Source organism: Sus scrofa, chromosome 5 (genome assembly GCF_054392235.1).
Source record: "Sus scrofa isolate SSC_HxYL_T2T_F1_AM1 chromosome 5, Sscrofa_HxYL_maternal_Yorkshire_Landrace_v2.0, whole genome shotgun sequence".
Taxonomy (NCBI): Eukaryota; Metazoa; Chordata; class Mammalia; order Artiodactyla; family Suidae; genus Sus; species Sus scrofa.
This window is the reverse complement of record NC_139387.1, coordinates 13862041-13874206: the sequence shown is the minus strand read 5'-3', so window position 1 is coordinate 13874206 and position 12166 is coordinate 13862041. Positions and strand designations below refer to the sequence as shown.

At 50.6% G+C, this 12166-nt stretch overlaps 1 protein-coding gene and 1 long non-coding RNA gene across 8 annotated transcripts in view; one reads left to right on the top strand and one right to left on the bottom strand.

Annotated features, from left to right (window-relative positions):
- LARGE1 (LARGE xylosyl- and glucuronyltransferase 1) overlaps positions 1-12166 on the bottom strand; it is a 593475-nt gene that overhangs the window by 7950 nt on the left and 573359 nt on the right. For all 4 annotated transcript variants that reach the window (XM_084955467.1, XM_021081477.2, XM_021081478.2 and 1 more), the window contains one exon: positions 1514-1660. In XM_084955467.1, coding sequence (XP_084811593.1) covers positions 1514-1660 — 147 coding nt within the window. The remainder of the gene's footprint in view (positions 1-1513; positions 1661-12166) is intronic.
- LOC106509271 (uncharacterized) overlaps positions 1-12166 on the top strand; it is a 107162-nt gene that overhangs the window by 74150 nt on the left and 20846 nt on the right. The gene's annotated exons all lie outside the window — the stretch shown is intronic.

Below are 12166 nucleotides of genomic sequence, written 5' to 3'. Positions count from 1 at the left end.
CTTGGAAATTTTCCAGGTGGTCAGCCTTCAGGCTATGGCATCTAGACTCTCCATTTTTGCCTGCCTCTTCAAACACTGGTGAGAAAACCCAGGGCTTGATCAGCGATCTGATGGTATTGTGGGTAAGGGCATAGGCTCTGTAGTTTCTCAGATCTGGGCTAAATCCAGGTGTTGTTATGTACTGACCGTGTGGCTTGGACCAGTTATTTAGCCTCTCAGAACCTCAGTTTCTTTATCTGTAAAATGGGGACAACATATCTGCCTCATGAATTTGGTGTGAGGATTACGGAGCCGATCCCAGTGCCTGGTGCATGTTAAGCACTCAGTAAACGGTAGTTAAAATTTCTTTCTGAAAAGAAAGGATTGGTTGGTGGAGGATGAACTCTATCAGGCTACTTTTCCAGAATTCTGGGTGAAGGAAGGAGGCTGGCATTTGAGTCTGCTTCCTCCAAGACCCTTCCACGCTTCAGGTTCCTTATCTGTGTGAAAAGTAAGACGGGATCATCTCTGAATTGTTGCACGAAAAAAATCCGTCTCATAAAGTTATTTTCACAAAGTCGTGTTTGTTTGACAAAATCTCCCAGAAATTTCTAGTAACTTCATAGTGCTATGAAAACCCAAGTTACTATGATTTTTTTCGATACAATTCAGACTGCCTAGAAATGTATGTTTTTTGTTTTGTGGGTTTTTTTTTTTAGCTCAAAGAAAGTGTTGGCCATTCTGACATTGTTCAAATACGGAGACCTCTCTTTGCAAAAGGAACTAAGGGAAGGCAGGGCTCTTTCTTGTGACTGCTCTGTTGAGAGACCTGGCAGGTTTCCTACTCCCCGGGGGTGTTGCACTTAATGCTGCAGCCTGTCCCCGGGAGATAGAACCCATCACACCTGTGCTGACCCCTGGGCCCTTTGGAAAGGTGGTGGGGCTGCCTCTCTGTGATGTTTCTGAGGGACATAGGGGTCTAGGAAACCAGGCGAAGGAGGGGTGTGTCCCAAACGGTCACGGGGGCAACAGGAAAGCAGCCCTCATGTCTGCTATGTCTCATCTTGGAGGCACTGTGATGACTTTATTGTTGAAGCTACTGCTGCCCACTCCAGGCCTGAGAACCTCAGAGAACAGACTGCTCATAAAAAGAAAAAGAAGGGAGACAGCCACATGGCACCAATACCATGAAACCCACTTACCGGATGAATGGATGGACCAGCCAGCCAAAGGGCGGGTTCAGGGCCAGGAGTGGAACCCAAAGGGAGTAAAAGCACAGGGAAATCAGCTCAACTCCCTGCCCAGCTTCCCCGGCCTTCCATCGGGACACCCAGCTCTTTCACACATGTACAAAGAGCACATGGCACGTGGGAAGAGAAAGAATATTCCAAGCACAGAGTCTGGGGCCAGCGGTGTTTCTTTTGGCCTTAAAATGGTCTCATGCCAGCGACAAATGTCTGGTGCCTGGGTTGCCAGAAGCAAGAAGAGTTTTGGGGCTCTGCTGGGGTGGGGGTGGGGGGTGAGGGCCACGCACCTGAACGTGAAGAGCGTCCCCATGTCCAGCATCGACAGCAGCTCCGCCTTGGACTTGGGGAAGGAGAGCCGGTAGCGCAGCGTCTCGAAGGCGGGGACGATCATTGCCTTCTTGGTGTTGGCCAGGTCGAGCTGGATGACGGACTTCCTGGAGAGAGGGCGGGCAGAGACAGGGTCCCTGTGATGCCAGGCAGAGGCCTCCCCCACGCGACAGTGGCGGGAAGGTGTCTGGCACAGGGAGGGTCGGACAGGAAGCCGGAGTCAGCCCCTCGGTTTAAGGATGGGGAGGAGTTCCCGTCGTGGTGCAGTGGTTAACGAATCTGATTAGGAACCATGAGGTTGCAGGTTCGATCCCTGCCCTTGCTCAGTGGGTTAACGATCTGGCATTGCCGTGAGCTGTGGTGTAGGTTGCAGATGTGGCTTGGATCTTGTGTTGCTGTGGTTCTGGCGTAGGCCGGCGGCTACAGCTCCGATTCGACCCCTAGCCTGGGAACCTCCATGTGCCGCTGGAGCGGCCCAAGAAATGGCAAAAAGACAATAAAAAAAAAAAAAAGGATGGGGAAACCGAAGCCCAGGAAGGCCAAGTGGCAGATCCAACGCCACTCAGGAGCTCGGCTGTCTCTGGGCCAGAGAGTGGATGGAGTCTTTCCTGGAGGTGCGCAGAGGGGCTGGGGAGCCTCCCTCACTTTCACAGCGAGTGCCCCTCTCAGAGCCAAGTGTCCAGGATGTGCTGGGTTTGGAGACCAGCGGCTTGCTGGGTCCACGGGGCTGGTCACATACTCCTACTACACTAATGGCCACAAGGAGAGCTGAATGTGAAACTGCGGAGATTATCACCAAGCGGGGCATTTGTGGGTCCCATCTCTGCGACTCCTGCATCCTTTGACTCCTCCAGATCCTGAGCTTTCAAACTAGCCAGATGCACCGCAGGCAGCCAGCAACCAACAGGACAGAGAGCTCTGACACGCCGCCCTGCCGCTTCTTTCACTCATGCCTGCCGTCAGCCTGGCCTTCTGCTCCCCTGAGACCCGGTCCCTGCCTTGTGGATTTGTCTGTGACTGCCCGACTCTGGGGCCACCATTTGAAAGGGAGAAAGGCTCAGAAATGTCACGGAACACGAGGCTTGTAGTGAACACAGACAGGATTTAAATCCTGGCTCTGCCTCTTTAGGAGTCTTGCCATACTGTGCAGTCATTTAACTTCTTACGACCTCAGCTTCATCCCTAAAATGGGGCAATAATATCTTTTTCCTGAGCTGCTGCGGAGACTGGACAAGGCCATAGAAGTAGAAATACTAGTACTGTCTGGCACGGCTGGCACTTGGCAGGTATGATGCAACAAACGGTCCCTGGTGCACTGACGTTTCCCTGGCTGGATCTCCCAGGATCTCGTCTGGCCATGGCTTGGGTACCTCATGCTGGCTTCCTGCTCAGACCACGGACCCTCGGGTCTCAGGCCAGCCTGGAATGTCTGCTGGTTATCTCTGAAATAGAGAAACCAGTCTCCCTCGGGCTAATGTCAAGCATTGAAGGCATTTTGCAAAATTACCAGAAGCAGCAGCAGCCCTCTGGAGCAGTACAACTGCTTAAAGTCCCTGCACACAACAGAACTCTGAGCCGTGCATATGCAGAGACTGGGGCTGGGCTGCAAAGAGCAGGCATCCTGCAAGGACGGAACATGTTAGCCAGGCCAGCATGGGCCAAAAACAGCAGCAGGGTTTGGTAGCAACAAAGGAGGACGGGGAGTCTGGATCAGGTCAGAATAAGGACAGGTCTTGGAAACCACCCTTGATAAAGGGGCTTCACCAGCTCTCCTGGTGGAGAGCGGGTGGTTGAGAAGGGCTGGAAGTTGACATCAGAATCCTCCAGTAGAATTTGTACTTCTTTTTTTTTTTTTTTTCTTTTCTTTTCAGGGCCACACCTGTAGCATATGGAGGTTCCCAGGCTAGTGTTTGAATGGGAGCTACAGCTGCTGGCCTACACCACAACCACAGCCACGTGGAATCCGAGCTGCATCTGTGATCTACACCACAGCTCACGGCAATGCCGGATCCTTAACCCACTGAGCAAGCCCAGGGATCAAACCCACATCCTCATGGATACAAGTGGGGTTTGTTATCACTGAGCCATGATGGGAACTCCTATAGTTCACTCTCAAACACCTACTGTGTGCCAGGCATTGGGCTAGGCACGTGGAAATATGGACCAAAACATCCAAAGTCTCTTCCTGCCTGGTTTTTGCATTCTTATCTTAAAATGTCTCAGGAGGAGTTCTCATCACGGCACAGCGGAAATTGACTAGGAATCCAACTAGGAACCATGAGGTTGTGGGTTTGATTCCTGGCTTCATTCAGTGGGTTAAGGATCCAGCATTGCCGTGAGCTGTGGGATAGGTCACAGATGCAGCTTGGATCTGATGTGGCTGTGGCTAGCAGCTCAGCTGCAACTGGACCCCTAGCCTGGGAACCTTCACATGCCATGGGTAAAGCCCTAAAAGCAAAAAAAAAAAAAAAAAGAAAAAAAAAAAGTCTCGGCATGCTAAAAGGCCAGGGACAAGTATCTCTAAACTGAAACTCAAGATCGCATTTGCATCAAAACTACAGTGAGATATCAACCTCACACCAGTCAGAATGGCCATTTTAAAAAAAATCTACAGTGTATTTGATCCCTGGCCCCGCTCAGTGGGTTAAGGATCCAGCATTGCCGCAAGCTGTGATGCAGCTCACAGATATGGCTCAGATCCAGTGTTGCTGTGGCTGTGGTGCAGGCTGGCAAAAAAAAAAAAAAGTCTACCAATTAAAATGCTGGAGAGGGTGTGGAGAAAAGGGAACCCTCCTACACTATTGGTGGGAATGTAAATTGGTGTAGCCACTTTGGAAAACAGTGTGGAGGTGCCTCAAAAAAATAAAAATAAGAACTGCCATGTGATTCAGCCATCCCACTCCTGGGCATATATCTGGAGAAATCTATAATTCAAAAAGATGCATGTACCCCAGTATTCCTGGCAGTACTAGTTAAAATAGCCAAGACATGTAAACAACCTAAATGTCCATCAACAAATGAATGGATAAAGACGTTGTGATATATACACAATGGAATACTACTCAGCCACAAAAAAGAATGAAACAATGCCATTTGCAGCAACATGGATGGACCTAGAGTCTCATACTAAGTCAGAGAAAGATAAATATACCATATGATATCGCCTATTATGTCGAATCTAAAAATACAACACAAACAAACCTATCAATGAAACAGAAACAGATTCACACAGAGAAAAGATTTGTGGTCGGGGGAGGAGGGATGGAGTCGGAGTTCAGGGTTAGCAGATGCAAGCTATTGTATATAGACTGGATAAACACTAAGGTCCTACTATAAAGCACAGAGAACCATAGTCAATATTCTGTGATAAACCTTAATGGGAAAGGGTACGAGAAAGAATGTACAGGTATGTATAACACAATCGCTTTGCTTTACAGCAGAAATTAGCATAGTATTGTAAATCAACTGCGATAAAACACATCTTAAAAAAAGACTGCAGGAGTTCCCATTGTGGCTCAATGGTAACAAACCCAACTGGTATCCATGAGGATGCAGGTTCGATTCCTGGCCTTGCTCCATGGGTCAAGGATCTGACGTTGCCTCGAGCTGTGGTGTAGATTACAAAATGCAGCCTGGACCCCGCATTGCTGTGGCTGTGGTGCAGACCAGCAGCTGCAGCTCCGATTCAACTCCTAGCCTCAGAACCTCCATATGCCACAGGTGCGGCCCTAATAAAGGGGGAAAAAAAGAAAAGACTGTCTTTGCAGCTAATCATCTTAAAATGTGACTCACGGAAATGGAGTCGGAGGCTAGGAGGGCTGAACTCCACAGGGGATGGCAAAGTGTACACACACCCAGAAACACAGACCCATAAACATGTAAGTGTCTATCTACATAAACCACAAATGACTACTACAAATCAAGGCTATTACAGACACCACCTCTTGGAATAGAAGATAATCCCTCTCCCCGCCATGGTCCCTGTGCACAGAGGCAGCTCAGAGCTCTGCTGCCCCACGTGAAGCCCTGGCCAGGGCTCACACTCAGGGGTCGACTCTTGACTCAGGCCGAGAAAGTCAGTTTCTCACTCTTGGAAATTCGAACAGATGCAGAGATGAGAGATCGCAGGCTGATGGACCCCAACATCAGGCACTACGCCAGAGGGTTCTGAGCTGCTTCTAGGGAAGGGCCCAGACAGCTGCCCACTGTCTCAAGCAATGGGTTTCCAAATCCTACTTTGATTCCATACGATACACTGCTCAACAGTTATTTTCCCCTTTGATTTCTTTTCATTTTAATGAAGTGTCTCGCATTGGTTTCTACTGCTTGTGACCATACCACCAATATATTGCAAAGCCCAGAGTAAACAGAACCGGTCAGCAGCCTGCCGTACAAAATTGAGTCCTAGAAAACCATATTTCCCTCTGCAGAGAGAGCATCAAGTCCTGGAGTGCTTTCTGCAAATTCCCTTTTATCTCACTGGAGCACAAACTGCCATGGAGATGGATTGGCCACTAGATGGGTTCATTTCAGCCTTAGTTCAAGGAGGCTTTGATATTGATGTCCTAAATGGGTCTCATTACAAAGTTGTTTCAGCAATAAAGTGGTTTCAGGGCACTAGACCCTGAGCACATCTGTTCACGGTGTTGGGAAGGGCAGCCTAAGCTTCCCCGCACTGTGTGTTGCAAGCACATCCTACCTTGGCTGGGGCTCGATGACACTGGAGTTGCATGGTTTGCCGCCGCCTTCTACCTGGAAAGTGAGTCCTGCAGGGGATGGAGCGTTTCAAGTGTAGGCTCTTCTGGGAGCAGGGGGACAGCGTGGCAAGGTGGGAAGACTGGCCTGGGAGCCAAGAGAGTGCTGGAGCTCTGACAAGCTGAGCGATTCTGGGTGCCTTCATTCATCTCTCTGAGACTGGTTTATCTAGAGCATTCAAACTGAGGACTCTGGACGGCAGTCTGGTGTGGTGGTGACCAGGCAAACTTGGTTTCTAGCTTTGATCCTGCCGTTCCTCTTGGGCAAGTCACTTGAACCCTTCGGAGTCTCAGCGTTCAAGCATGTGTTAAATGCTTTAATGAGAAAAAGCACGTGTGTGTGTGTGGAATGCTTGGTGCAGGGTCTGGCACATATTAGGTTGCTGCCTCTGATGGTTGGTGTTGTGTGCCAACTGGACCGGGCTATGGTGCCCAGCTGGTTGGGCAAACCCTCATCTAGATATTGCTGTGCAGGTATTTGGTAGATGGGATTAACATTTACAATCAGCTGACTCTAAGCAAAGGCCCCTGCCCTTGATAATGGGGGTGGGCCTCATCCAATCAGTTGAAGGCCCTAAGAGCAAAAACTGAGCTTTGCTGGGAGAGAAGGAATTTTGCCCCTAAACTGTAACATACAAATCCTGCCTGGGTTTCCAGCCTGGCGGCCTGCTCTATGGATTTCAGACTTGCCAGTCATCACACTCCCTTAAGATACCTCTCCAACCAACCTACTGTTCTGTTTCTTTGAAGAATCACTTGCCCTTGTCCACAACCCCTTCAAAAATATTCACAAAGCTACTACAACATTTTTGGACTGAAGAACTCTTAAAAGGAAACCTTAGGTTCTGAGCTATACAAGTCACTCAGAGCCCTGCTTGTGTGACAGACAGCATGGCAAACACTGCAACTCGGAGGCAGCCAGCACCCGGTTCAGGTCCTGCCTGCCACTCTCTCTTATGACCTTGGGGACCCTGCTTGACCTTCTGTGCTCACAGGCTCCCCATCTGTAAACGATACCACTCCTCTCATCAATCAGAACTGCTGTGAGGATGAGATGAAATAATTACTCGGGGACCAGACACAGTGCCTCACCTAGATTAACCGAGGAACAAGTGAGCTCGTGTCCCCTTTCTCGGCTCGGCTCAGTGAGGAGCGAGCCTGCTGCAAGAAAAAGGAAGGGCAGAGGGTTCAGAAGAGGCCACGGATTGCTTACAACCAGGGCAGATTCCTGGCTCGCCAGCCTGCTCATCTATGGAAACAGTTGATTCACTTCGAGCCTCCCGCCAGCTCCCCAAATCCTTCTTCACGTCAAAGGCGATCCAGGTACTCCTGATGGAGGAAATCCATCCTTTCCAGTCTGCGGAGCTGACCTGGGAGAAAGCTGTGAGCCGGGTGGCGTCTCTTTTCCAAGCTCCCCCTGCCCCCGCCCCGTGCCCTCTCCTGTGCCCCTCTCCCCCTCAGCCTCTTGTATGCAAATAGCCCATAGCCTTTCTAGCTCCTACCTGGTAAAACTAGGTGGTTGGGGGGGAAGATGTGGGTGAGCAGCAAGGCTTCCTAAGCCCATGGAGGCAGGGGAGGTGGGCAGAGACTATAGGCTTTCAGGGGCTCAGGGTAGATTGCTAAGTAGGTGGGCTTCCTGGCGCTTAAAATTGGCACACGCCAAGACTGAGCCTGGCGGCTGACGGCGTGTGCACATCATGGGCTCACACTCACACTGGCACACGCTCCGTCCCTTCCCCCACCTTTTTAACCCCATCCTTCGCGCTGGAGGCAGATTTCTGTCCCCAGGAAAACAGCCCAGGTTCCCGGCCTGCAGAGATGATGGGAAAGTGTCCCGGAGAAATCAGGGACAAGGGCGCACTGTGTCCTTCTACCGACGTCCCCTCATCCGCCGTGAGGAGGACGGCTCCGGGGCTGGGAGGCTGAGGTTGGCATCCCGGCTGGTCACTTCCCCTCTTTGTCCCACGGTTTCTGTGTCTGTAGAGATGAGGATGGTGGTGACGGCATTAACCTCAGAAGGGGTTTATTTAGGTGGAATGAGTTCCCGCAGGAAAAGAGCCTAATCTGTGCCGGGCGGATGATAAGCACTTGATGGGTGCTGCCCATCAGCACACGCGCCGGCCTGTCTTCTCATGCAGGCCTGACCGCGGTCACAGAGGCGGCAACCCTGGACTTCCTCGCGTTGTTCTTTCATTGGTTCATTTCCTTGCTCATTCTGCTCTGTGCCAGGCACTGCGGAGGCCCCTGGGATACGTCGGTAAACAAGAGAGGCAGAAAACCTTGCCCTCATGGAGCGGATATTGGGGGGGAGGGTGGTAAGAACTAAGAGAAATCCCACGAGAAGATGCCGAGTGAGAACGGAGCTAGGTGAGGGGTGTCAGGAATGCCAGAGATGGGGAACAGGTTGTAATTTTAAACGGCGTCATCCAGGCAGGCCTCGTGGAGAAGGGGAGTAGGTGAGGGAGCAGGTCACGTGCTAATCTGGGGTAAGAGCTTTCCTGGCGAAGGATACAGCTGATGCAAAGGCCCCAGAGATAAGAACACAGTAAGGAACAGAGAGAGTGCCTAGAAATGGGGCCAGAGAGGCCACGGGGAGGGAGGGGGTGCTGCACCTGACACAGGGTCTTGCAGAATCACTGAAGGGTGTGGTAGGCAAACGACCCCCCTGACCCCACTCCGCCAAAGATCCCAGCAACAGGGTCGGGTATGTTCCCTTCCATGGGCAAAGGGACTCGCAGAGGTGACTACGAACGCTGGGACGGAAGGCCATCCTGGACTGTTTTCAGATGGGTGCAACCTAATAGGAAGGGTCCTTAGAGAGGGAGGGAGGAGAGTCAGAGTCGGAGAAGGAGATGGGAGGATGGAAGCAGAGGCTGGAGGGATGCTGCCACAGCCAAAGACTGCGAGGGACTTCCGGATTCTCGCCCGGAGCCTCCAGAGGGCAGGCAGCCCGGCCCACATGTGGACTGTAGCCCCCACAGGCCCCTTTCAGGGTCCTTCGAGCAGCAACGGGAAACTGATACAAAGGGGTCTGGAGCGCTCCCTCGGTGAGGTGGGCAGCCCATCACTGAGGCCCTAGAAGGGGCTGTCGCATGGGGAACTCTGAGCTGGGGCGTAAGGAGGTCTGTCTGCTGATTTAAAAGAATCCCTCTGTGGCTGTGCTGAGGGCTGCCCTTAGTGGGGCAGGAGTAGAGGCTGGGAGATCAATGAGGCACCCTTGAGGTCACACAGGTACCACCATCTGGGACAGCCAGATATTCCGATGTTCCAAAAGGAGACGACTGAAATTCCTTTCGGTGCAGGTGAGGGCTGGATCCCTCTCCGGGGATGCTGCCGTGCAGAGAGGCTGAACAGTGAGAAAAAGAGCCGCATCTTTTATATCTGACGATGGAGGTTCTGTCTCAAGCCCACCCCTTCGCTAACTGCGTAATCACTTCTTAACTCTGGGCTTTTGTTTCCTTATCTTGATAATGACAACGACTTCACAGGCTCGGTTATTAATAGAACTAAGATAATATATTCATTAATGAGTGAATATTGATGAAGCCAGACATAGAAATTGAGTGCAGAGCTGAGCGAACCAATAGAACCTCTGTCCTTGAGCCCAGAGTGGGGAGAAGACCCTGGTGTAGGGTGGAGGTCTTTGAGGCGGTGCTTCCCATCACTGGGCAGTGTTCTCAGAGGCAGGCGTTAGCCAGTTAGGAGAGGGGAGTTCAAGGTATCTGCAAAACTTTGGAAATAAGGAAGCATGTAGGAGTCAGGGGAAGTGAATTTTTTAGAACATGCCTGGTCCATTGTAGGTAGTCAATAAATGGTAATCAAAAGTGCCTGTGGGAGTTCCCTGGTGGCTCAGTGAGTGAAGACCTGGCATTGTTGCTGCTGGGGCTTAAGTGTGGTCCCTGGACCAGGAACTTCTGCATGCTATGGGCATGGCCAACCACCCAACCCCCCCCCCCCACACACAAAAAAAACCCCACAAAAAACAACTGCCTGTGTTTTGTCAGTGCACTCAGCAGCAAGCACTGAGCCAGGCACTCTCTAGGCATTACTCCTTGAATCACTGCAACCCATGACATAAATACTAGTCTTGCCAGTTGACCAAAGAAGACATGCAATCTATAAGAAGTTAAATAATTTGGCTTCAAACACAGTGCTTAGTTCTCATCATCAACGAATGATGGTGATGATACAATCATTATTGTATTAATTAAGGCTGCACCAGTGTAGAAATATCAATAATCATAGGCTCTATGTGGGCCAGGTCTGTTAGGGTGGTGACTCTGCAGCTAGAGCAATGGGCTTCTTGGAGTTCTTGGATCCAGACAGCTGGTGGGAGAGTGGGTGGTTAGGAATGGGCTGGAGAGAGAGGGCCAGAGGCGGCAGCCCGCATGCCTTTGCTCCTTACATGGCCTCCCTGTGGTGGACCCTACCTTGTGGCAGCTCACTGGGCAGAGGCCAGAATGCAGGAAGCGTCTGCAGACGCAGAGACGTGCATGGACCTCCAGGCTTACTGAGCCTTCTACGCTGATGATTTTCTTTCTTTGCCACCCATGAGTTCGTCTAGCTACTACAGTCTGCCTTTGACTCCTGGATCTGGCCAAGGCTGGCGACAGCCCCCTCACTCTGTCAAATCCAACAGACTTCTCCACCCTCACCTTTCTTAACTTTTCTCTGCAGTTGGTGCTGAAGAGCGCTCTCTCCGCCCTTAGCTTGAGAACAGCAGCCCAGAATTCTGGGAGCAGCTTCCCACTCTCTCAGGCTTTGATCAGGGTGACTGCTGGGTGCACCAGTCCTCTAGATGCCGGGTACCACCTAGACACCCCCTGTTGTCCCTGCTCCCTGGGGAGGGGGTGGGGATCCTCGCTCTCTGGCTACAAAAGCTTCTGCTCTGGTCACAGAAGTGGCTAAGCTGATTTCTTTGTGTTGGTGCAATGAATGGCTGAGGCCGATGCTGACAAGTGACAAAACGCCGAGAACCCCGAGACTGAAGGCACTGGGGCTGCTGTCAGGAGACAACATGACTTCAGCTCTCAGAGCTCAGGATGTCCAGAGTATCAAATGTCAGAGAGCCCAATGATTGATCAAACCTGAGTTGTAAGGAATCTAAGCGATGCCCATTTAAGTTCCCAGGGACTCACTCGTAGGAGAGTTATAGCAAAAGGAAAGGAAGGAGGGAAAGAAAGGTGGGCAGAAGTGTGTGTCTGTTTCCAAAACCCTGGAGCAGCATCACGCCTCCTCTTAAGGCTTTGTGTGCCACCAATTAAAGGAGGTTGTACCTCCTGTGTCCACCTCTGCTGACCTTGGAGTATCTCCCTTGATTGCATCTTTGGGATGGTCAAGGATGAGCCTCGTTTGTGGTTTCTAGCTCCAGAACTGTGCCAGGCACACACAGCAAGCACACAGTAAATATACAGGGAATGGAGGAATCTATCTGGAGTCGTCTTACGGGGGAGAATGGATGGCACTGTGACGAGGGCCCTTTGGAAATGGCAGAGCAGGGTTGTACTTCTGCCACTTAAATACATAAGATCTTTGCTCAAGTTTATCTTCTGCATTTAAAAAAATGATAAGGATTGTGATAAAAAGATAACATTTGAACTAGAAAAGAAAAAACATTTTTAAAATTCGTATAGTAACACAAAAGACCTGGAATAGGCAAAGTGATCTCGAGGAAGAAAAACAGAGCTGGAAAAATCAGGCTCTCTGACTTCAGACTACACTACAAAGATACAGTCATCAAAACAGTATGGTACTGGCACAAACAGAAATATAAATCAATGGAACAGCACAGAAGGCCCAGAAATAAACCACACACCTATGGTCAATTAATCTATGATAAAAGAAGCAAAAATATACAAT